A 25,274-nucleotide genomic window follows, 5' to 3' on the forward strand; every position below is an offset into this window, starting at 1 on the left:
AGAATTTAGTTCCAAGCTATCTTAAAACTGGAGGAATGAAATAAAGACTATGAGGCAATACTGTATAATCCTTCCATATTTCTACAGTATCTTCCTTTTAAATACAGCTCCTCCTCTGAGGGGTTGGGGGCTGCAGCTTGGTTTTAGAACCATTGTGAGCGTGAACAAAAAGTTGGAAAGAAACTAAGTCGCAGATCCTAATAAACTTCCCACTCAAAAGCCTGGAGGGGTACACGAAATGCCTTGTAAACCGGACAACACCAGTGGGCCTCCCAAGAGCCCTCCCTGACACTCCCTTAAGCCTGGTTTGCATTATCTGCCCTCCTAGCTGACCCGTCCTGACAGCAGCCCCCAAAATCTGGCAGTTCGGACCGGCTGATCCGAATTGGCAGTCTGGACCAACTCAGCGTGTGCTGAGTTACACGCAACCTCAGCTTTGTTGATAACGTGTCCGTGACCACACCCTCATCTCGTAATGCAGGAGCTGCCGGTAACCGTCACACGTTAAAATAGTTTATTTCTGTTTCCAGTCGGCAATATTCTTAAAACAAAAATAACATCAGCTTTAGTACCTGTTCACAATACAAAACAAAGACAACATAAAAAAGACACCATTTGCCAAATAAGTTATTTGTTCCTAAGAGTATCAAAAGTGCAAAATATTTACTTTCTTTTCACATCTGTCTCGAAAGCACAATTATTCTCCTGGACAGACTGAGCAGAGTGTCAGCAGCTGCTGCCCTGCGTGTTTTCAAGGGACAACGGCAGGTATTTGGATGTGAGCATCATTTCATTTGACAAAATATTTTGTATCATCTTCTAAAGAATTTTCCTTAAAAAAAGTTTTTGAGTGTTTGCTTCTAATCCCATTTCCCAAACAAAGCAAAGCACTCAAAACATTCAGATCTCATTTCTCTTTATATCGGGAAAACATTTACGTACTGAATGAGGAGGAAATCACCCTATTATTTGAAAACCGCAACCAAGTTTTCACGGGGTCAAGTACTGGCAGTGAGACCATGGTGCCCAGTGGAACCAGCATAGCCCTGCTCACGGAAATGCCTTGGTTGGGGGTGATGGCCTCACCTTACACAGAGTGCGCTGCTGACACCTTGGCAGTGAGAACATCCTTTTTAAACGGGCATGTATTTTACAGACTTTTAAGGCCAGTTTTCAACCCCATCTGCTAAACATGATGCATAGTCTCTATCAACCCCAAAAGCCTACCTCTAAAATCATCAAGGTTGTCTTTTTAAGATACGTATCTGAAGACTAGGAAGTTAAAACCAAAACTGGGTCTGTGTGGTTACAGACATCAGAACGAGAAATGGTGGCCTTGGCTGAGCGTGACAATGGCTCGTACATTTGACACAAAACTAAACAAGTTAATGGACACAACATTCAGGAGAAAAGGCTTGGGGGTCAAGGGTAAAGTTCATTTTAAAATGAGAGCTCCCCAGGCCTCTTGGCAGACACTTCTGCCCCCACAGAGACCTGTAGAAAAATTTTTGGACTGAAGTATTTGCCAGGAATGTTTTTCAATCTATTATCATTTTCCTTTTTTAGTACAAATGGAAGATACAGTTGTCTCAAGGTGATTTTCATTTTAATGATAACTTTTTTTAAACTATAACTTTTTAAAAAATGAACAAATCTGGAGAGGTTTTGGTTTTCACAAATTATGGTCTGGAGTCCCATTAGTACCAGACACTAAAAATAAAAACCTTCCATCAAACCAAAACACACTCATTTGAGCAATGCGGGCACACAAGACCCAGAAAATAATTTTGAGGACAGGAGCCAAGTGAATTCCACAGTCATTTCTCCCTGGGTCCTGTGCCATGAGACAGGGCAAGCAGGGTAAGCATCCGTTTCAAAGGATCGGAAAAACAAAGCCTGGCAGTGATTTAATTATTTTTTTATAAAGCTATAGATTCCATGAAAGCGACAGAAATTCCTGGGCTCAAATAATTTGCTACTGGTCACTGTAGCTCAATAATTAAGCTATCCAGGATTCACATGGCTTCATTTAGAGCAGTTATGATGAAAGAAACTCAGACTTGGTTTGTCCCACCAGTGATTCTGGCCCTCCACTTTACAAACTGCCTTTCAAGGGCAGTTTGCTCTGACACCTGACAGCTCACTCTCTGAGGATGTCCAAGCGCCACGGGCGTCCTCAAGGACAAGGTAAGCTCTCTAACCGCTGGGAAGGGCGCAGCTTGGAGCCCGTGCGACCTTGCAGCTCAGCAAGCTGACGCCAGCTCTCACCCTGGCACCGGGGAAGCAGTTCTAAGTCAGCAGTGAAATGATGAACACGAGACATCAGAAATAGGCCAGAAGCTCTAAGTAAATAAGCCTCCTGCGAAACAGGAGTCTAGGACACTCTGGGTCCACCTGTCACAAAAGACGACTTGAAGATACAGCATTCGGGGGAGACAGTGCCCAAAACACACCGCAGAACAGTTAGGTTCTTTGATGCGAAGACGTGTCTGGTATTTACTAAAGAGACACCACTCACGGCGGGTGTGCAGATAATGTGACTTCGGTTTAACATCTACTGGCTTATAGCAGCTTACCTCTACGGTCAGAGAACAAGGTTAAAGTTATGGCTCCTATTATCCATGCCCTACAACTGACAGAGGCAGAAAGGCATCTGAAATCATACACGTTAATGGCTCAAGTCATTACAGTACTTCTTGCCGTGCGGACCCCCGTTGGCTACGTTTAGTGTTGGGGAGGCGGCGGGTGGGAAGCTCACAGAGGGGTCACTTCAGTCACTGCCCAGCCCTCCCTTCTCTTGCCTTGGGAAGAAAAGCAGCTCACATGCAGAACCCCACTCAGCCCTCTATTTTGAAAACCATGGCTGACAAGCTGCTGTAGGAGGATACCCCCAAAATGTACATTAGCCACTTACTACTAGAAAAACCGGTAAAGGTAAGATTGCTGGGATCCGGGCCTCTTTCAACACGCGGGGCCTTGAAGCTGCTGCGGGTCCCCCCACTGTTCTGGCATGCGCCGTGCTGGGAGCACAGCGGGGCCAGGAGGGGCGAGATCGGCGGGCAAATGACCCGGCCGGCAACCTGCACGTGCCGCCCAGGGCGAGCCTCTGTGCTCCTCCTACACCACGGAGACTCGATGGGGAGGGCGCTGGGCGTGCCTGACGGGGGCCAGGAAGGAAGAGGGAATGAGCAGTCTGTTTTAAATAGTGCGGCATTCATGTGAGGAAAAAAAACCCAAAGGAAAATATTTTGATCTAGGGAATTTGACTTGTGGTATTTTCACTCCTAGGTTAGAACAGGACAAAGGAAAAATTCTTCTATCCTTTGCTCTAGAAGAATATTCTAAAATCTACGCTCTGTCCGTTGTGATAGTTTGAGTCCTGAAAATACCCGTTCACAGGGGCCTGTAAAAAGTCAGAAGAGTTCAAGTCTCTTGGAAATCCTCTCAGTCTAGTTCAGGCCAAGATGGGATATAAAACCTCTGCAAGGAGCCTTCCAACAGGCGTTCCATCCACAAGGACAGCTTGCTCAACTTTCCTTTGATGGGTCTGGACCCAAGGCCACTGGAAGCTTTCCCTCGAGGCTCCCCCAGATGGAGGGAAGAGTCAAGGTCACCATGTGCTCCCATGGCTTCCTCCCCTTCGATTGTTTTTTGGGGCTTGAAGAGGCAGAAGTATTTCTTGTGGCCGTTCAGGGCCAGCACGTAACCAGTGTAGTCACGCTCCATGAAGTGCTTGTCGTACTGGTTTGGGATGGGGGCCGCGTCCTGAGCAAATTCTAACAGGTATTCGAGCCACTCTCTGTGCTTGTCTAGACTCAGGAAGGAGAAGTGCAGGCAGCTGCTCCTGGGGAGGGAGGAGAACGAGGACGTCACACAAGAGCTAGAGAACAGGCAGGTTCCTGAAGGGGCTCACGGAAGGAGGACCGAAAGGACACGAAGTCAAGGGGGAAAAACTGTCCCCTCGTGAGGGCTTACACTTTTAGGTTAGAAAGGTCACGGCCAACACCTCGCTGCATGGATATCGCAGTTGGAGAGGGAAGGACACAGTCTCCCCCCAGGCCCCTCCTTGCCCACACGTGCACGCTGTCCCCACGCCCCCAGCTCCCCCGACGCCGTAGCCCACCCGGTGAATGTGTAGACCTCCACGGCGAACTTCTGCAGCAGGCTGGTCTTGGTGGCGTTGGACAGGATGAGCACCACGTTCATGTGGCCGGGCCTCAGGCGCACCAAGTTACTGGTGTACGTGACGTCCGTGAGCTCGGTTACCTCCACGAAGCCTTTTTTAGGGATCTTGCTGTGGAGAAACATGGGAGTTGACGTGTTATCAGGGCAGGGGATGCCATTACACTTTTAAAAGGATCAAGGGGAAGGAAACGCTGGGTTCTAACCAGACTAGCCTCACATTACTGAACACCCTGGAGCCCACCACGCTGGAGGATGGGGATGGTCCCTACTGGGAAGTCCCGGGCCTGCACCTAGCCTCTCAGGTGCTGTCGTTCAGTTGGTGGAGGTGAAACCTCAGGACAGGTACAGGCATCGGCAGTTACGGCGATGCACCATTTTCTGCTCCAGACTCCTTGAGCATCTCTCTGACACACTTCTCTGTTTCCTGCCCCAGTATTCCACCCGAGACCGAGCAGCTGATGATCCCGAGTAGGGGGAGGTCAGTCTGAATGTGGAGAGGGTCCCACTGAACAGGAAGCAGCAGTGACCTTCGCTATCCTGTCTCACCCCCATCGGTGCGAGCACCACTCTGTGAGACCGCACCGTCTGAGGCCTGCTGCTCAGGGGAGGCGGGCTGGGGTTTGGTTAGAGAAACCTGCTGTTTTCTTTGGTGAAGCTGGGCTCTGCCTTCCCGGCCTTCTCCTGGGCTTCCTCTTTTCCCGGAGGGTTTGACTCTCGCTCATCGTTTGAGTCACTAGAGAAGAAAAAAGGGAGTTTTACCAAAAAAGAGGACAAGCAACCAGGAGGTTTGGGGCTCCGCCTCCAGAACCACGTGCAGGGAAGGCGAGGAAGACTGACCTGAAAGCCTGGACGATGACGGTGCCGAAGAGGATGAAGAGGGCAGAGAAGACCAGGGACAGGAGGGGCATCATTTCCCGCCTAAAAGCAAGTTAACGAGCTTACAAACTGCCCAGCTCGCCACTGGCTGCTGTGACGCATCCATCAGATTTCCGGTTTCCTCTCTCTGGCTCAAAAGGACAAAACCCCAAACAACCCCAAACCAAAAAGTTTTCATGTCAGCCAACACTTTTGGATTTCACACAAACAGAGGCTTCAGCAGGTGGGGGAGCAGAAGCAGAGATTTTCCCTTCACTGTTATCACTCACAGCTCGTTTTAAAAGTCTGATTTTGTGTCTCGGTGTCACAGGCCAGGCCTAGTATGTCCTGCAGAAGGAACCAGTAAGAGGATGACGACGGATTTGAGTTGTGAGCACAGAAGGACGNAAACCCCAAACAACCCCAAACCAAAAAGTTTTCATGTCAGCCAACACTTTTGGATTTCACACAAACAGAGGCTTCAGCGGGTGGGGGAGCAGAAGCAGAGATTTTCCCTTCACTGTTATCACTCACAGCTCGTTTTAAAAGTCTGATTTTGTGTCTCAGTGTCACAGGCCAGGCCTAGTATGTCCTGCAGAAGGAACCAGTAAGAGGATGACGACGGATTTGAGTTGTGAGCACAGAAGGACGCTCTGATGTCAAAGGCAGTTAGGATGTCATCGGGAGGGGGCAACGCTATGCACTGACTAAGTGGCAGTGACTACAAAGCCTGTGGAATGATTTCCTTTACTTTGATTCCCCCCCCGGAATAATTCAGATGGGACTCGGAGGGTGGAGTGGGGAGAAAAGGTGACCTTCCACAGCGTTCTCTCTAGGACTGGTGTTCTCCCACGAACACACGGCAGAGCCCTGCCACTTTCCCGGAGCTGTGCCGGGTGCCGGGAACCACGAACACGGGAGACGTGCTTCTGTCCTTCAGGAGCCCCTGGTCTCCTGAGTGGGAGGGGGAGGGGGATAACCCTCTCTTCTCTGATCAATTCACTGATTGGCTTGTGACCTATACACTGGACTCCCTGTGTGTCGGGCACTGGGCTGGGCACCACAGGGGCCCTGAGGAAGAGGACAGTCCCAGGCTCTGCTGTCTAGAAGGACAGCCAGGGGTGGTCCTTCCCTTCCAATGGGAAAGGGTCGGCCAAGAGAAAAATGTGAAGTCACCGAAAGAAAGAAAAAGAGGAACAGCGTTGAAAATGTGTCAACATCCTTCCACGTGCCTATGTTGGAGATACACTCAAATCAAACGACGACAGACTTATTTTCAAAAGAAAAACAGTGGTCCTGCTACTAATGGAGTGAAAGAAATTCAGTCCAGTAACATTCCTACCAGTTGCTGTGAAATAGGCTATCCCAGCAGTCCGAGATGTAGTCCGAAGCAGAGTAAAGCCACCGGAGGAGAAACATCTATTGGGAGAAAATGGACGACGGTCAGACCCTGAGCCCTGGTGGGAGAAGTCCTCGCCCCCGACACAGTGCTGCGGCTGAACCTCCGCCTGGGCCCCGGGAGCTCACCAGCCCTGCCCGGCGCCCACGCTCCTGGGCCACTTGCTTACAGGGGCAAGTTCATCAGTCAGGTCGGGGAGCACGGCTTCCAAAGACAGAAGAGCGGGGTCCTTCCGCAGCTGGTCGAGATATCCCAAAAGGACGAATTTGTCATTCTCACTCCCTGTCCAGGGGTCCTCCAGGGTTTTATACACCACCCTGCCTGCTGTGTTGCGCCTTTCTAAGATGGACACCTGGGAGAAAACAGAGAAGAACCATCAGCATTCTCTAAAGAATGCTGAGTTATTACTGTTTGGTTTCTTTTCAGAAAGAAAAGAAAAGAAAGGGTTTAGTGAGCTCAGCAACAAACTCAAAACACAAGTATGGGTGAGCACAAAGCATCTGCAGGAGACTGAAGTTTTTCTGATGGAAGAAACCACGGTGACTTTTTATGGTGATTTTCTGAAGCTTCTACTAAAAGTGAAAGCTCTTTCTTCTCAATCAACTTTGTTCAACAACCTCCGACTTATTTTTATAAGGGAGGAACCCTTTGTTTTTAGAGGTTAAAAAGGCCAGAGAAGAACTTCGTGCTTCTGTAGGGAGTGATGACCGAGGAGGGAAGGAAGGATCAGTCAGATGCCTGACGTAAGGAGGAGGGAAATTTCAAAAGTGCGTGACCGGTGGCCTAAGGACGATGCTGCCTGCTGGACACTGCAAGACTAGACCTGTTGTGGGAAAAACTGGAGAGAAGGACTGATGGTCTTCAGTCTTTACTCCCAGGAAAGGTGCTACTGAGAATCTAACACATGAAATCACCAGGCTGAATGCCTATTTTAATGAGAGTGGGCTTTTATAACAGGCTCAGAGTGGTCTGGGTTTCCTGACCACTGTATTCAAAACTCCCGAGGAAGTAGGGAACGCAATCAAGCGCCCTTGCTGGTGGGGAGCTGGGGATCAGCACGGGACCCACGGCTCACCGCCGACTTTCCTCGGAACGTCTCGCTGTCTGGCAGGAGGGTGTCGGCAAACTCCGGCTGCCGGTTGCTGTAGACGTGCACGAACCGCACTGTGTCTTGCGTGTTTGCCAGCGCAAAGGACAGGAAGGCCTCAAAGGGTTTGCTCGGTTTGGTGGTCTCAGCAGTCAGTAACACCACACAGTACCTGCACCACAACAGAAGAGGTTATAACCAATTCCCAAGGCCATGACGAGGGCAAGTGGAGGGGGCGCAGAGCCGGTGCTCAAATGGACACTTTGATAATGGAAACCGAATCTTCGAAACCTCTAATGAGAGAAGGTTTCCAGGTCATTGTGACCTGCTGCTTTTCCAGACTGGTGATGTTTCCCCTCAATCAAACGCTACCACACTTAGGAATTCCTTTTAAGGCAACGGTCACTGAGTCCTTGACACAGAAGGGCCTTTCAGAGGCCACCTGGCCTAGTTCTTCCCTCACAGGCAGGGCTGGCCACACCTCTCAGCCCACAGGCCACTGAGCCTCATTCTTCCTCTGCAATGATTCCAGTGGGAAGCCTAGCTCGTCACTCATTCCTCCGCTCTCCAAGTATCTCCTGAGCACTGCGTCCAGGCCAGTGAGACAGACAAGGTGCCCGTCCTATCTGAGACCCGCAAAGCCCCACCCGAGTGGAATCCTATAGTGGGAAGGGTAACTCTCTCACATCCGTGTTCTTTAGCGCGACCATTTCTCCCTGACACCCGGCTAAGCCTCTCTTCCCTCAGGTCCAGCTGAAGTGTTACATCTTGGGGAGGTCTTCTCTGACCCTCAGACTAGGCTGGCACATCCAATAATTTGGTCCTAAGGGACCCTGATTGAACACATACCACTGTGACAGTTGTCAGTCAGTACTGGTTACAGGAAGAATAAATCCTGTCACAGGGCAGGTGTTTAATTGCCTGTGGTAAAGTCTGACATGGCCCGGCTATGGCAATGACAGGCGGAGCAAAGCCTTGGATCCTTACTTCCTTTGGCGGTGGGACCGTTTCACGGGGCAGAGTTCGTGGAACAGCTTCTGGCTGGTGAGCCGGGCTGCTAACAGATACTTGTTTTGGGCGATGAAGTCATCAATGACCTGTTTCTTCAAAGCTCGGGTCTAAAAGAAAACCGAGAAACAGATGATTTTTTACAGTTTTCTTACTGTAAATGAGCTTTACTTATAAGCTCTAAAAGTGTGGCTGCCCTGGCTGGTGTGGCTCAGTGGATTGAGCATCCACCTGTGAACTGAAAGGTCACGGGTTTGATTCCCAGTCAGGGCACAAGCCTGGGTTGCAGGCCACGTCCACGGCTTGGGGCGTGCGAGAGGCAACCGATCCATGTTTCTCTCCCTCTTTCTCCTTCCCTTCCTCTCTCTAAAAAATAAATAAAATCTTTAAAAAAATGTGGCTGACTCTGGTTACAGGAGTATAACAAGGTAAGAAAGAAAGATCTGTTTGAGCAAATAAACCTGCGGTCTACTCCAGAACGTAGGGCTGAAGGCAAGGCTGTAGTTATTCAGGTCAAAGGAAAGTCGAGTGCTCTTTCTACTGGAGAACTTCATATTTTGGTTTCTGCTGGCACATTTAAAAAGCCAATCGCAAATTTACTTCCATTTAAGGTTTGTAGCCAACTGAACAATTAAGTAAACTCCAAAGTAACAAAGTTACTAGGTATAAAAGGCGGGCTACAAAACTATGAGGATCACTTTGTTAGACCACTTTGTTATCCGTATCTCTCAGAAATTTTGAAGGATAGAAATGATACAGGGCGGGCAAAACTGGGTTTATAGTCGTGAGTACAGGAAACACAGCCTTTGCGCTTGTATCGTGTATTTTTCCAGAACAACAACTGTGAATCCACTTTCTCCCACTCCGTACACTGCAGGCTTTCTGACTACAATCTAGAAATCCATGTAAAATGTAGATCAGAAAAATCCTTGGATTTTGAGAAACATACTCTGAATAACCTACTGAACCAAGAAAGTATGTCAGATATTAGAAAATATTTTGAACTTGAATGATAAATGGAAATACTATTTATCAAAACACTGAGATGCAGATAAAGTAGTAGTATTTAATTTTTGTGGTAAAACATTTATAACATAAAATCTACCATTTAAAAAAAGATTTTATTTATTTTTGCAGAGAGGGGAAGAGAGGGGGAAAAAAGGGAGAGAAACACTGATGTGTGAGAAAAACATTAATTGGCTGCCTCTCGCACGCCCTGAGTCAGGGACCTGGCCTGCAACCCAGGCATATGTGCCCTGACTGGGAATGGAACCAGCGACCCTTTGGTTCAGGGGACAACAGCCAGCCCACCGAGCCACACAAGTCAGGGCTGACCACTTTCAAGCGCCTACTTCTGTAGCATTAGGTGCTTTCACGCTGTTCTCCAGTCGCCACCCCCCCCCACCTTCCGAACCCTCACCTTCCCCAGCCCACCACGCACCCCTCAAGCACTAATTCATCCCCCTCTCCTTCCTCCCTTAGCTAACCCTGGCAGCCACGGTTCTAGCTTCTGTCAAAGATTATTTTTTAAGCAAAACAGTACATTTGGAAAACAAACTTGTTTCTAAATTTTGTGCCTCTGAAGGAAGAAATGAAAACCAGTTTCTCCCCCTCACCTGCTCTGTTCGATTGTGCTGCTTAGTGTTCATGTGAAGACCAGAGATAAAATGAGAGGCCGATCTTGAAACCAGCCGACGCGCACGTACCTGGATGGCGTCCGCGGGCTTGTCGACGTGTTCTTTAAAGACCAAGATGGTGGGAGTGTAGACATTGACGTTGTACTGCCTCGTCATTTCTTCTGTCCCTCTCAAACCGACAGACACGTATCCAAACGACAGGTAATCTTTGTATGCAAAAGCAGTCAACTGTTCGGGCGTAACAGAGGGGGAGACAGGAGATCAACAGCAAGGCCTGGGAATTACGAATCGAGTGTGACCCCGCCCATCAGTGGGCGGAGACGAGCCCCAGCTCACCGTACAGCCCGGCTGGGGCTGTGTCGCCCTGGGACACTTGCAGGAATTCGATGGTGCACCATGCGTGAAAACCGCACCGACAAAGCTAAACATAACTACTTTTTTACAGGGAGAGCAAAATGCTCATCCTACTGAGGTCTGCAGTGGGTAGGCGGCATGGCGTGTTGGAGGAGTACCTGTACCCCAATTACGTAAGGTGCAGTGACCATCTCACGTCACAGTGATGAGCAGAGGTGTGCTGGACATGTAGAATAGGGTATCGTTCGGAGGACAGGTTTGGAGTCAGACAGGCTTCCAGGGAACTGATGTTCGCCACACTGGAGGGAGACCCCGGGCTGGTCCCACAGACCCTCATGCTTCAGTATCTCAGGCTAATGCCCACGCCACTGGCCTCTCCCGAAGTCAGTGGAAAACAGCGCAGCAGCAGCAGCGCTCCATGCGCGGCGTTTAAGGGAACGGCCTGCGAACACTTCTCAGGGATGCGCTTTCACCCACAGAGAGGACACCCGGCCTACAAGTTCTCCGCGCCGCGACAGGGGACAGGTTGCCCCAGCAGGGAAGTACCTTGTACAGCAGCGGCACGGTGGGCGCCTGGTCGAACAGAAGGACGCGCGGTTTATTCTCCTGCTGCCAGCCAGAGAGAAACTGGGCGTAATTTTTATTTGTGACCTTCAAGTGAAAAGAGGATGTTAGTTTCAGTATTTAATTTTCAACAGTTGTATTATAATCTAGTCAGGAGACATTTAAATAAAATCAAGTATGTGTAGAATATTATTTTGTAAAAACTAAAAAATGCAAACAAGTCTTCTGTCTTCATTTGACTAAAACTTTCAAAAAGAATAGAGATTGTTAATTCATATTTCCACATGTTCCAACTCTTACAGACTGAAATCATAATCTTTTCTAAAATAATTACTGGCCGTATTATTTTAAAAAATTGTTTCACAGTTGGTTCTTGCCTACAGGCTGTCCTTTAAATCTGTTAACCTTAATCTATTAACTTTAATACAGAAGCCAATGCAACAATCATTCTTTTAAAACAGCTTGAATAAAAATAAGTGGGCTCACCTCTCCTATACATTACATAATTTCATTTGCCGTCTGCATCGCTACTTTTGTGTTTTCCTGTTCATGCCTTAAAATAATTCTACTAAAAGAACAAATTAAAAGTATATATAATTAAATTTCTATCTAGAAAATTTTAAGTAGTTCAAAAAAGTATCTTTCCAATTTGCTTCCACAATGAACTAGGTAAAACCTCAAGCTGATCAGTTCTCTCCGTTGCTCAAGGCTCCGGCACCTGCAGGCCAAGGCCCAAGTTCCTTAAAGGGGCATGAGGCCCTCTAAGGCCTTCATGGCAAGATTCCTGTTAATGGTCTAATCCCATCCTCTCCCACTCACTAATGATTACTTCATACAAAGCAGGCCGCTCCTGCCCCAGACCTCTGCCTGCCCGGAGCTCATTCCCTCCTCCTCTCTCCTCACCTGGTAAACTCAGTACAGGGGTCATTTCTGCCAGGAAGCCCTCCCCACTCTCTGGGATGGGCTCTTAACACACCGGATGGAAGTAACCAGCCGCTAGACCGTGCGCTCATGAAAACTGTCCTCAACGCTCATCAGAGTGCCGGGCAAAGAACAGATATTAGTTAAAGGTCCGAGGACCTACCAAGACAACCTGTCATGGTTTTAGGAGGCCATTTCCTTTCAAGCTAACTCCGACAAATATTTCTTCCGGGGCTAAGGGCAGCTGGCAGGACAGTCTATGAACAGCGCACGTGGAAATACGATGGAAACGCCTGGACGTTCCCTTTCCCTGGTGTTGTTGAAGGAAGGAACCATTTAAAGCAAAATAAGGATCCTGTTCTGGGTCGTTTGATTCCCAACTTAAAAGAGAATGGGGCAAAAATGGGGCTTCTTCTTAAAAAAAAAAGATTTCATTTATTTATTTATTTTTAGAGAGAGGGGAAGGAAAGAGGAGAGGGGGAGAAACATTGATGTGTGAGAGAAACAGACTGGTTGTCTCTCGCACGCTGCCAACTGGGGACCAGGCCTGCAACCCAGGCATGTGCCCTGGCTGGGAATTGAACCAGTGACCCATCAGTTCATTGGCTGACACTCAATCCACTGAGCCACATAAAAAATGCTTCTTAAATATAAAAACCGTAAGCTAGTATGAACTTTTATGCCTGGCTTCTTTAGCTCAACCTTTTGTTTGTGAAATGTAACCACGGTTGCATCACTGTACGCTGTGAGAGTCCCAAAAATAAGATTTGTTTTCATGAGATTTGGTGTTTTCTGTAGAGATGATCATTAAGCCCACAATCAAATACAACTTAATTTTAATATTCCCATAAGAAAAGTATCTTCAAGTGAACAAGGTCAGGAGTCAGAAAGAAATCCTGTATCTTAGGCTGTGCTCCAGTTTTTTGCTTATAAAGTAAGAGTCCCTGTCCTCGGAGGCTCAGATTCCTAGGACAGCGGAAATCTGGGCGGTGAGGATCAACAGGGAGGAACCCCTGGGGTCTCTCTGCCTGCTCAACTTTCAGTCTCTGACAGACTTCACGGAGATGACTCCGTCTGACTAATCACCTAGTTAATACATATCCCGCCCTGCTCAGAAGGACCACAGGTAGAGTTCTGGGCCCTCGGCGGCACCAGGCGCCTTGCCAACCACTTCTCGGCCAGGTACTCACTTTCTCCACCAAGTTCCCTGGAAGAAGACTCTCCACAAAGTGTCGCAGGTTCTCACGGACAACCGCGTTGTGGAAGAAGGAGATTTTCCCATTTATGATTCCGAGGATAGAGGGTGTGCTGTGTGCTCCAAGGTGGTGGGCCAGGCGCCTCTCGTACCCAGCATGCACCACGCCAATCCCCACGCCTGCAAAGGACGGGAGACTCACATGAAGCCTTTTCATGTCTCTCAGCAGTTGAAGAAATGCCAGTAGGTAATTTTTTGGTGGGAAACTGAAATTCTGACCTTCCAGGAAGGGGTATCGGACACTTGCCTGCCTCTCTCTATTCCTACTGCCCTCGTCAGGCCAGTGGTTGCTGTCTTGCCAGGGTTGGTGACCTCCTTGCCTCTACGCTCCCTGTCTATCATCTGTCCTTCACCTCGCTTTAGGAGTTAGCCTTCTATAGCGTATATCTCATTAGGTCACTCCTCTATGCAAAAACTTTTCTTGGCTTTATTAATTACTACAAAGTAGAGTCCAGCTCCTTCAGACTGGATTTAAGGCTCCTTACTCGCTGGCTCCCAGCTCTTCCTGCTTCCTCCTTTCTCACCCGCTGCTGCGGGCTCTTCTGAGAACGCGCTTTGTTTCTCTGCACTGTTCCCTCTGCCTGTAATGTGCTCCTCACCCATTTCCTGCCTGGCCAACCTCTAACCACCTTTTAAGACTTAGCTAATAAGTAAACAGCTGGGCTTCAATTTTCAATGAGTTGAAGAAAGTAGACTAATACATTTAAAGAAAAAAAATTTAAGGCGTTTATAAAATAGGCACTTTCAGAAATTTTCCTGTGAAACCAGGAAATCTAGTAATCAGAAATTTTCTAAGGTTTATTCACTAAGTGCTTTATATCAGGCACTTAATGAAAAATTCGAGGAAAGTATTTTGATAAATCTGAGCAGCTGAGTGCTTCTGAACAGCAGATTGAAAATTTCTGTTTTACAACAAACGAACCAATGGCTGTCAGCAGTATGCGCTCTCCAAGGAAATAGAGGCTTCTCAGTCCCTATGAGTTTGTCCCTTCTTAGTTATTCAAAAACGAGTCTGTTAATGTCTGCAACACAAACATAAGCACACACACACACACACACACACACATTCAGTTCAGTAGTTCCAACTTTAAGGAATCATTAAAACCTTCCTAGCACCAAGTGGAAACTATAAACAAAGGAAAGGCTAATGTGCAATTGAGAATGGGAACTCATGGTCATTATGTCGGGGGCTGACTTGTGTCGGCCCTGCCCCCGCAAAGGCCTAACCCCCAGTGCTTCAGAATGTGACTGCATTGGAAAATAGGGCCTTAAAGAAGTAGGTACGTTAACATGGTCGCCCTAATCCAGTGTGATTGGTGTCCTCATAAGAAGAGTTTAGGACACAGAAAGAGAGACACCAAACACATGTACACATAGAGAGACGACCATGTAAAGCACAGGGAGAAGGCAATCCTCTGCAAGCCAAAGACAGAACCCTGCCGCTGCCTTGATCTTGGACTTGATCTCGAGAATGGTGAGAAAACAAATTTCTGCTGTTTATGTGTGCTTTGTTATGATAGCCCGACAAATGAATACACAGAGTGCAGCACAAATACCATGTGAATAATCCAAAACTACTACCAGCCAGAGGGCTGCTTTGTTCGCCAATCATTTTAAGCTTCTTCTACGTATTAGGCCCCAACTAGATGTTAGGAGTCCGTAGAGATAAAGCCTCACATTAGTAATGGAAAATGAAAGTGGCCGATACATTTCCCTTCTCTGAAAATGAGTCCTGGGAAACACCAGTCACCATGAACTTGTGAAGAGAAACCGCATTGTTCCTTCTTCCCAACATCCCATAAGATTCAAGATTTCAAAGTTCCCTTCCCCGATTTAAACCTCTCCCAGTGAATAAAACGATCTTACCCAATCCTTCCAGTTCCTGAACTACTTCTTTCCAAACAGGCTCGATGTGGACACAGCTAAAGCACCAGTCCGAGGTGATCTTGACGAGGTATGGTTTCCTGAAGCTGTCGGGGACCACTTCATTCACATAATGCGAAAAGTGCAACAAGTATTTTTCATCCACAGAGTCCCGCCGCTCAGAATTAAAGGGGAAGTGAAAAAAAGACTCATCAAAATAAAAATTTTCATGGAAATGGCGGAAGCGGTACTCTCGCTGCTGCTGCTTCTGGTAGCCCTGGTTCTCTCCGGCATCTCCGTAGTGATCATAGTTTGACCTTTTTTCTTCATTGGAAAGAATCTAGAAAGAAAGAAAAAAACAGAAATCTACAGAACAGATAAATGTTTACCCAAAGAACTTTTCTGTAAGCAGCTTGGAAGATACAGAAAGAAGATAAATATACAGCTATGACATAATTATATAGTCTAATTAACATATGAGACAGAATCATTAAGTATTTCAAGACCAAGTTACTTCCGTCACTTAAATACTCGTGCTCAGGTTGGACTTAAGGATTTTAAGCTATCGGAACACTAATCACATCAGTAAAACAAATGAAACCTAACAAAAGGGTGATCACCAGGGCTTGCGCACAGGAACACTTACTGGGTCATGTCATTTACGTTGGAGTGACTCAAACCAGAATATGAAACGCTGTGCACACCAAAAAGTCCAAAGAATTGCATTGTGTCTTGTATGTTGGCTCACTTTGTTTTACTTAGAAATAACTTTGGCCCTGACTGGTGTGGCTCCATGGACTGAGTGCAGGCTGCGAACCAAAGGGTCGTCAGCTCGATTGCCAGGCAGGGCACATGGCGGGGTGCAGGCCAGGTCCCTAGTAGGGGGTATGTGAGAGGCAGCCACACGCTGATCTTTCTCCTTCCCTTCCCCTCTCTCTAAAAATAAACAAATAAAATCTTCAAAAAAAAAAAGAACTTTGAAGTCCAAAACGCGAGAAGCCGTGTCAGGACGCCGTGCCGTTCCACGAGCCGAGCACGGCCCACCGAAGAGCATCACCCTGCGCGACGCAGGAAGCCGAGGACTTGCCTTTTGTGTCAAGACGGAACCACTCACGCTGACGTGTTAGGAAACTACCGAAAATCTCATGTTAAATGTGGTTGGCCAAAAAGTCCATTCAGTTTTTCCTGTACAATAGCTCCTGTTGTGCTTAGTTGTCTTTAACTTCATTAGAAACAGTCTGGTTAGACTGTATGGTGCCCTCTGTCCTATCAGCGTGCATTTAAAAAAACTTAATCAAAATTGGTGAATTTCTGTGTGGCCATTTTAATACTGAAGATGGAAGAAAATACACAACATTTTTGGCATATTATGCTTGATTATTTCAAGAAAGGTAAAAATGCAACTGAAACGCAAAAAAAAAAAAGATCTGTGCAGTGGATGGAGGAGGGGCTGTGACTGATCGAATGTGTCAGAGGTGGTCTGTGAGGGTTCTCGGTACCCTGACACCTTCGCTGTGAGGCTGTCTGGTGCACTGGAAGATGTGTAGCCGCACCCCTGGCCTCGACCCACTAGATGCCAATAGCAGGACACAGCCGACATACTCAGAATGTCCAAATCAATAAAGTTACTGTTGAAAATGAAAAGTGTGTCCTTTCTTTTATGGAAAAAACTAAGTGAACTTTTTGGCCGACCCAATATTGGCAACCCTGTGTCACGTGAATAACTGTAGGCAACGTGGTCTGTCGTTAGTTGTTTAAGTTTCTAGCATATGTGCTGCCGAAGTGAGCATGTAACATAAGTTTCTAAAAAGGAAGTAGAGACATACCTTCAGGGTAATTCTACAATTCTAATTAAAGCCTCTAAGTAGGCCATTCTTTTAAAGGGCTGAAGTATTCAGGCACTAGGTTTGACATACTGGATATGACCAAATACAGTCTCTACCATCACCTAGGAGCTGGGTCAACGGCATAGGGAACGTGCCCTGCCTGAGGCGATTTTACAAAACACGTAGACACGTTCTACAGGAGCTAACAGATGCATCCCGAAGCCCGACATAATACCTCGTAAGCCTTGCTGATTTGAATGAACTTGTCTTCTGCTCCGGGATCTTTGTTTTTGTCGGGATGCCTGAAACACAAGAGGGCGGAAGTAAGAATGGATTTCGTGTTTTGCACACGGTCAATTAACATCCTTGCCCACAGAGTTCACTACTGGATTTTAAAGTCCTGCAAAGCAGGGGCTGGGTTTTACGTCCTTAGAACCCCCTAATATCTAGACAGGCATTTGATTTTTCAGTGCTCACTTCACTGAGGCTCTACCACAGACCTTATTCTTCATGCAATCCCTCTGCTTACTTCCAGGAAATTTCCTGCAGCAAAGGTTCTGGAAAGAGACTATCCTCTGGGAAGCAAAAGACCACTAAGAACAGCACCAAGTACATCAAAATAAAAAACATTTACAACTTCGCCAACATATTCTATTAGGAACATATTTGAATGAATTACACCACATATTCTGATTTCTGTAGAAATAAGGGAACTTCCAGTGGTTCACTGTTGAATGTAGACATCCTGCCTTAATATTTAATCCTTGTTATGAACATCAGTGGGGGGAAAACCCCGCCAGGTGTAATGAAAAGTGTGACTTAAGGGAACAAGATGGTGGTTTTGAAGCACGTTTTTTGGATGACAAAAAAAAAGTGCTTTAAGAGACTTCTGGCCAAGATGGAGGTGTAGGTAGAAACACTGTGCCTCCTCGTACAACAAAGTTTGAAGACAACAAAGTTTTAGTAACAAAAGTGCAGCCAAAACACAGAAAATTGAATTATATGGAAGTTTGACAACAATGAACCGTTCAGCTAGACGGGTAAGAGGGGCGGAGCCAGTGGTGGAGCAGGGTCAGGCAGGAAAGATCCATCAGACTGACCCAGGTGCGCAGGCAGCCACTGGTGGATCCCAGGTGTGGGGTAGCAACGGGCGGACCCAGTGAGGGTGCAAGGCAGCAGGCTGACCGTGGTCACACATTTGTGTGCAGATAAACCAGGTAAAAGAGCGAGCAGTGAGACAGACCACACAGGCCCCAGTGGCTTGCAGGAAGCAGCAGAGGGGACCACCATTGCCCCTCTTTGACCCTGCCCCACATACAGCGTCACAACCCAGCGACCTGGGTTGCCCCTCCCTGGTGAACACCTAAGGCTCCGCCCCTCATATGTAACAGGTGCAAACAGACCAAAACATTATGGCTCAAGAAGAACCCAAAGCCCCAGAGCCAATAACTCTAAGTGACCAAGAAATAGCTAACCTATCAGATGCACAGTTCAAAACACTGGTGATCAGGATGCTCACAGAATTGGTTGATTTTAGTCACAAATTAGAGGAACAAATGAAGGCTAAACTGATTGAAATGAAGGGGAATGCACAAGAAACCAATAGTGATGGAAAGGAAACTGGGACTCAAATCAAGGGGGTGGACCAGAAGGAAGGAAGAAATGACCAAACAGAAAAGAATGAAGAAACAAGAATTCAAAAAAGTGAGGAGAGGCTTAGGAACCTCCAGGACATCTTTAAACGTTCCAACATCTGAATTATAGGGGTACCAGAAGGGAGAAAGAAACAGCCACGAGTGGAACACTTATTTGAACAAATAATAAAGGAGAACTTCCCCAGTCTGGCAAAGGAAATAGACTTCCAGGAAATCTAGGAAGCTCAGAGTCCCAAAGACGTTGGACCCAAGAAGGAACACACCAAGGCACATCATAATTACATTAGCCAAGATGAAAATGAAGGAGAGAATTCTAGAAGCAGCAAGAGATAAGGAGATAGTCACCTACAAAGGAGTGCCCATCAGACTGTCAGCTGATTTCTCAAAAGAGACCTTACAGGCAAGAAGGGGCTGGAAAGAAGTATTCCAAGTCATGAAATCCAAAGACCTACAGCCAAGATTGCTCTATCCAGCAAAGCTTTCATTTAGAATGGAAGGACAGATAAAGTGCTTCTCAGATAAGGTCAAGTTCAAGGAGTTCATCATCACCAAGCCCTTATTATATGAAATGCTAAAGGGACTTATATAAGAAAAAGAAGATGAAAAATATGAACAGTGAAAGGACAGCAAACACACAGTTATTAACAACCACACCTAAAACAAAAGCAAACCAAGAGGACAGCTAGATCAGGAGTGGAACCATAGAAATGAAGAACACATGGAGGGTTAGCAACAGGGGAGTGGGAGGAGGAGAAGGGGGAGAAGGTACAGAGAATAAGTAGCATAGACGGTAGGTAGAAAATAGGGGGAGAGCAAGAATAGTAGGGGAAATATATAATCTAATGAACTTGAGACACGTGGACATAAGCTAAAGGGGGGAATGGTAGGTGAGGGGGTGGGCAGGGTGGAGGGGAATGAAGGTGGGGAATAGGACAACTGTAATGGCATAATCAATAAAATATGTATTTTAAAAAAGTGCTTTAAATATCAAAATTTAGGCTAAGTCTTTTTTTTTTAAAGATTTTATTTATTTTTCTTTAGAGGGGAAGGGAAGGAGAGAAGGAGAGAAATATCAATGTATGGTTGCTTCTCGCGAGTCCCCTACTGGGAACTGGCCTGCAACCCAGGCATGTGCCCTGACTGGGAATCGAACCGTGATCCTGTGGTTCGCAGGCCCGCGCTCAATCCACTGAGCTACGCCAGCCAGGGCAGGAAGGGACTTTTAAAGAGAGTGAACCAAAGAGTGAGTTGTGAGGGCAGCTGGGTTAAAACCACAGACCCTGCAGCAAAGGAAACCAAGGCCCAGGAATTGGGGTGGAACCACAGGACAGGTTTCAGCTTGTAGCAGATATTTTTCTAATCACAGGAAAACAATACAAAGTTGAAAATAGAGAAGAGTAACTTCAGTTCTAAGAAGTTATTTTCTGTGTATGTGAAATATTTTACAAACTGCAGTATATACACATCTACTGGTGGCCTATTTACCTCTCTAAGGGACTACAAAGAGAGGCTGAAAGGGTAACACAGGCCCTGGCTGGTTAGGTCAGTAGTTCAGAACATCGTGCTGATATGCCAAGGTTGTGGGTTTGATTCCCTGGTCAGGGCACATACAAGAAGCAACCAATGAATGTGTAAATGGACAGGACAACAAATCAATATTTCTCTTTCTCTTTCCCTTCCTCTAAAATCAATAAATAAAATTTAAAAAGCAACATAGTTTGAATGTTAACTATAATTAAAAAATACAGAAAGTAGTGATAATAAATATTAAAAAGTACTATAGTAAAGTATTAGCCAAATCAATTTACTGTTCTGGTGACTGACCATATTATACCCATTTGCTTCAAATCACATTATATGACATCTTCTTGGAGTGGGAGGAGGTGTTTATTTTGTCCATGTAGATGACAAAAGAAAAGTATGTATGAAACAACTTAATTATGGGAGACGAACAGTGTTCCTGAGAGAAAAAGTAATTTTAAGTGGTTGCACCAAGCAAGGGGCAAGCTCCTGAGAAGTCTAAGCAAAGCTATCACGTAGTGAAACATGCCAGAGGAAAGCTACAAATCCAATTAGACAACTAACTACTTCCCCTGCTTTAGTTCACTTTGATAAGTCAAACTGGGAAACACTACTATTTTCAGTGCATATGAAACCATTACAGAAGGAAACAATTTCAGTGACAAACACTGCCGAGGCCCAAGCAGCAGAAAATAACAGTACAGTGAAAATGCAAAGGTAAAGTAAAACTGTAGCCTTCCGCTGGATGATACTCTACACAAGCTGATGAATTACTCCTAGAGAGACTCTAATTAAGGAAGCGAAGCATATGGCTCGTTTAATTAATGTAACATCCTTTTCAGCTCTGGGAGACAGCAAAGGCAAAGCTGTACATTTTAGTAGGTCCTACACACTGAAGCTGCCACTTCTGGTTTTAAAATGTTGTCAAAGGCCGTATCCTGTCCTAAAGAATGTTACTACTGTAGGAATTCATTGCAGATTTAGAAATCTTGCTTTAAACATGAAGAGGCAAGAGTCTGAAATGATGCAGAAAGCAACTTTGCTGCATAGAGACCCTGGAAAGAGGCCACACATAATTAGAGACTGTGTTTTTGGTAACCAATTCCGGACCCTTCATGATGTGAATATGGTATAAAACAGGGGTCCCCGACCTCCAGCCCAAAGACCGGTGCCAGTCCGGGCCTGTTAGGAACCGGGCAGAACAGCAGGAGGTGAGCTCAAATGTAATGCCTTGAATCATTCCGAAACCATCCCCACCCACTGGTCTGTAGAAAAACTGTCTTCCGCGAAACCAGTCCCCGGTGCCAAAAAGTGCTGGTCTAAAATATCTTTTCAAAACATTGTATTTCAAAAGTATCTTTTACCTGCATTGCGACCAGTTTACAACTAGGGTACATGTTTTACTGAAGAATAATAGTGTTAGGCAGTCACGCACCCCCTGCATTGTCATCTGCCTGAGGCAATTTTGTCCTGCCCAACTTCCTGCTCAAAGCACTAACCCACTCGCTCCGACTCCTGCCCAGATGGGCAAACGATCAAAAACCAAGAAAGCAATAAACTAGCTGTTGGTGCAGAAGGTCAAACTAGGGAAGCCATAGGTAATACAAACGTAACAACCCATTAAGCCGGGAGGGCAATGCCCTCCCTCACAGTGCAATTATAAGGTTTAAATGAGATCACACACACACACACACACACACGCACACACACACACACACAAGACAGAATCTGGCGCCTAGCAGGCAGGTGCTCGGTGATGCTACCACCCCAAACTGCAAGCACGCTGAATAAAACCCTAAAACCAGTTTCACCCTTGTTCAGGCCACCTACAACCTACCCTGCCCTACAAAACACGCACAGCCTGCTAAAAATCCGGATGGCGATGCCGCTACTGGTTAAGCACACGGACTCCGGAATCAGACTAATATTGGGATCCACCCTCCACCACTTTGTGGTCTTGGGCAAATTACTTGAACTTGTTAAGCCTCAAACCCACCCCAAAACTTCCTTCTGTTCTCAAGCTTGGTTCACGCAGGTAGTAGTCGCCTGGGTCCTCTCTCTCCTTCCCTCCTCCCGCTGCTCCCCTCCAGCTACATAATACAACCCTTCGACTTTGGCCACTCCATAGCATTAGTGCAAGAAACTGATGCTGTCTGTCCAAAATAAGTTTTAAGTTTATTGCCATCCTGCTATGTCATAGACACTTGTATATTCTCTAGCATATATAATAGCTACAAGTATAATTCTACTCTTTCTATAAAGTAATATCCTCAATTCCTGAATATTCTTTTAAAACTGAGGGCAAAAAGTTCTTATTCGAAAGCTCTTATTCTTACTCTAAATTCATAAAGCTCTTATTCTTAATTTTTAAGCTGTCTTTTTTTGATAGCTTAAAAATTAATCTGGAAAATAGGATTGGGTAGTGTTTCCTTCAGCAATGAGGCTCATAAAGAGTCACTTTATGGGTACCATCATGGGAAGGGTAGTTTATCCATTTTTGAGTACATATATATTTTAAAAATTAAAGTTTCCTCCCACTTTAACATTAAATATGCTAACAGGATCTAGGCAATTAAGGGGGTTATTCATAGTAACACAGGCTTTGAGTTACATCACTGAAAATTACAGAATAACATGAACATTAGTTCTCCCAAATAAATATTTTAGATAGACATATTATATATTTACTGAACACAGAAACAGAGACAAATAAAAGCTAATCATAATTGAGGCTTCATTTCCCTGCTGAGACTGCTTAGCTTATATTAAACTATTTCTTTGTTTCACCTACCATTCCCGGGCGAGCTTCTTATAAGCCTTTTTAACATCGGCCTGACTGGCTGTCCGACTGACCCCTAGGACTCTGTACGGGTCAAAATCCAACGCAGTCAGAATTTGCAGGGTCAAAACCAGAACTATCAAGAATGGCCAGGAAATGCTCAACTTTTTCACTTCCATCTCTCTTCCTTTCCAGAGCTGAAATGATTGAAGAGGCAACAAGTTTCAGTGGTAGAAACCTGGACAGTCTTGCTCTTTAGGTAAAGGTGTAAGTCATGAAGATGAAAAACAAATCAAACAGAAGCTATTTTGCAGAAAAAGTGTCAAGCTGTTTGACTATATTTTAAAACATAATATTGTTACTATTTATATCATAAATAAGAACTCTTACAGATGAAAAGGTGAGCAGTAAGAATTAACAGCACCTCCCCAGAACCCTTGGGTTAGAAAAGCTTTAGAAGTGACTGAAAATAAATGAGATGAAGGAGCAAATGTGAGAAGACAAACAGGAAAATCAAGGTGACTACATCTCAAATACACTGTTTCACTTATTCTGACAATTAGTAATAGGGTAAACTTAAAGCCAGAGGCTTCAGAATACCTCACTGAATATATGCTAAACAAATTCATGACCCCGTAAGATTTACTATGCCCAAAATCACAAAATGAGACAGTTGTGACATTCTTGGGAGTTAAATAAGTAAAAATATGAAAGTGAAATACTCTTCAAAAGCTGCAGTTATGACTTAATATGCTCCGATTCTATTCTTTCTCACCAAGCCCATTAGAACAAGAAAATGAAGCTGCTTTTTAATTCGATCATTAGCAATGGGGTCATTACAAACGCAGACCTCAAGAAATGCCCAACTCTTCCACTTCCACTTGAGCAAAAGTGGTGAGAAAACATTAACTTTTCCACGCGAAGGGGAACCGGTGACAAAGACTGTAGACCAGACATGGTCTTTAGATATTAAAGGTCCATCTCTAGTTGAGTGTAGGGACTGCATTCACTCTGGGTTTTGTTAATAATACTGGCTGGTTAATAAACAACATGGTGCTCCACTGCCCAGAAGGACTGTGATCTTGGTGATACCATACAAAGTTTTTCCAAGGGCCGTATTTATCTTGACTTCTCATAAAGTACTCACATTTTAAGGTTCAAGGGTCTATTGTGATATTTTACTTAAGAGGATGGGCAAAGGCTGTGTAACAGCAGTAGGTGTAAATGCGGCCTGGGAGGCCTCACAAAATTGACCGACCCGAGAGCCAACGTTCAGGACTGCAAGCACGCTGAATAAAACCCTAAAAGCAGTTTCTCCCTTGTTCAGGCCACCTACAACCTACCCTGCCCTACAAAACACGCACAGCCTGCTAAAAATCCGGATGGCGATGCCGCTACTGGTTAAGCACACGGACTCCGGAATCAGACTTAACATTGGGATCTACCCTCCACCACTTTGTGATCTTGGGCAAATTACTTGAACTTGTTAAGCCTCAGTGTCCTTATTTTAAAAAATGGGGGTGAATGACCAAAAGGTCAACATGGGAGTTAAGTGCATGTAAAGTATTTACTGGGCACAGGATCGAGTTAATAAACGATATTTGTAATTCTTTTTCTACCGTGCTGTACACACACTGTCTTATTCAACTGTGTCAGTCGCCTCCCGTTAGAGGGCCCAAGTGGCGGGGCGGGGGGCTGTGAAGTTCTTTTGCAGACTTCACAGAAGCTTGACGATGCCGGTCTCAGGGCAGGAAACCACCTGCCCAACAGGTAGGCTACCGCCTTTGGGTAATACCCCTAAACCAGGCAGACGCTCCGAGAGACACGCTCTGAGTCTGGGCACTGCCTCCAGCTCCCGCCGGAGGTCGCAACCTTCCAGGAGGCAGCTGCCTCCTCTAATGCCCTCCGAGAGCCCTGGTCCCGGCCCGGTCAGCTCCCGGTTCCCCTCAGGCCCAGCAGGGACCGGGAACGGGAAGGAAACGAAGGGAGGTTCCTTAGCTTGCCCGGCCCCGCCGCGTCCGCGGCTCCGCATGTCACGCGGGGAAGGAGTTACCGGGAAAGGGCACCGGCCTAAATGGCTGCAGCGTCGGAGATCCAGTTAGAACGCCGGCCGGGAGCCTCCGGTCTACACCAGCGTTCCCCCGGACCTGGGGAGGGGAAGAAGGAGGGGACAGCTTGAAAGGAGTCACGTGACACTTAAAGGCCTGGCGCATCTAAGGCGTGGATTGAACGGGTGGAGGGCTTCTAGTTTGCGAATGTGTTTTGACCCTTGCTACACACCGTCTGCGCGTGGCTCTAACGCGGTTACCACGGGAACGAGGCGCGCTCTTTGGCTGGATCAAAAAGGATGGTCGTTACCAAAGAG

General features: G+C 46.2%; 1 protein-coding gene across 1 annotated transcript; it reads right to left on the minus strand.

Annotated features, from left to right (window-relative positions):
- Nucleotides 1–491: 491 nt before the first annotated feature.
- Nucleotides 492–25,080, minus strand: DNAJC16 (DnaJ heat shock protein family (Hsp40) member C16). Its single transcript, XM_037045165.1, has 15 exons — nt 24,963–25,080; nt 22,922–23,106; nt 17,190–17,256; nt 15,132–15,468; nt 13,201–13,385; nt 11,072–11,176; nt 10,241–10,399; nt 8,514–8,644; nt 7,515–7,698; nt 6,609–6,791; nt 6,383–6,459; nt 5,023–5,103; nt 4,820–4,918; nt 4,124–4,294; nt 492–3,844 (listed from the first exon to the last, which is right to left on the minus strand). Exons 2-15 carry the CDS (start codon nt 23,086–23,088, stop codon nt 3,445–3,447), a joined length of 2,346 nt encoding a protein of 781 aa, XP_036901060.1. The 5' UTR covers nt 23,089–23,106; nt 24,963–25,080; the 3' UTR covers nt 492–3,444.
- Nucleotides 25,081–25,274: the final 194 nt, after the last annotated feature.

This window comes from Sturnira hondurensis, unplaced genomic scaffold (assembly GCF_014824575.4).
Source record: "Sturnira hondurensis isolate 20B ecotype Veracruz unplaced genomic scaffold, ASM1482457v3 Scaffold0004257, whole genome shotgun sequence".
NCBI lineage: Eukaryota > Metazoa > Chordata > Mammalia > Chiroptera > Phyllostomidae > Sturnira > Sturnira hondurensis.

Bases quoted from the DNA above. Each gene is read 5' to 3' on its own strand.
- DNAJC16 (XM_037045165.1), bottom strand. From the start codon at position 23,088: ATGGAAGTGAAAAAGTTGAGCATTTCCTGGCCATTCTTGATAGTTCTG. The intron at 6,792-7,514 runs GTGAGCCGTGGG...GTTTTCTCCCAG, and splicing joins CGTTCCGAGGAAAGTCGGCG to GTGTCCATCTTAGAAAGGCG. The intron at 4,295-4,819 runs GTTTCTCTAACC...GTTTCTCCACAG, and splicing joins TTCACCAAAGAAAACAGCAG to CAAGATCCCTAAAAAAGGCT.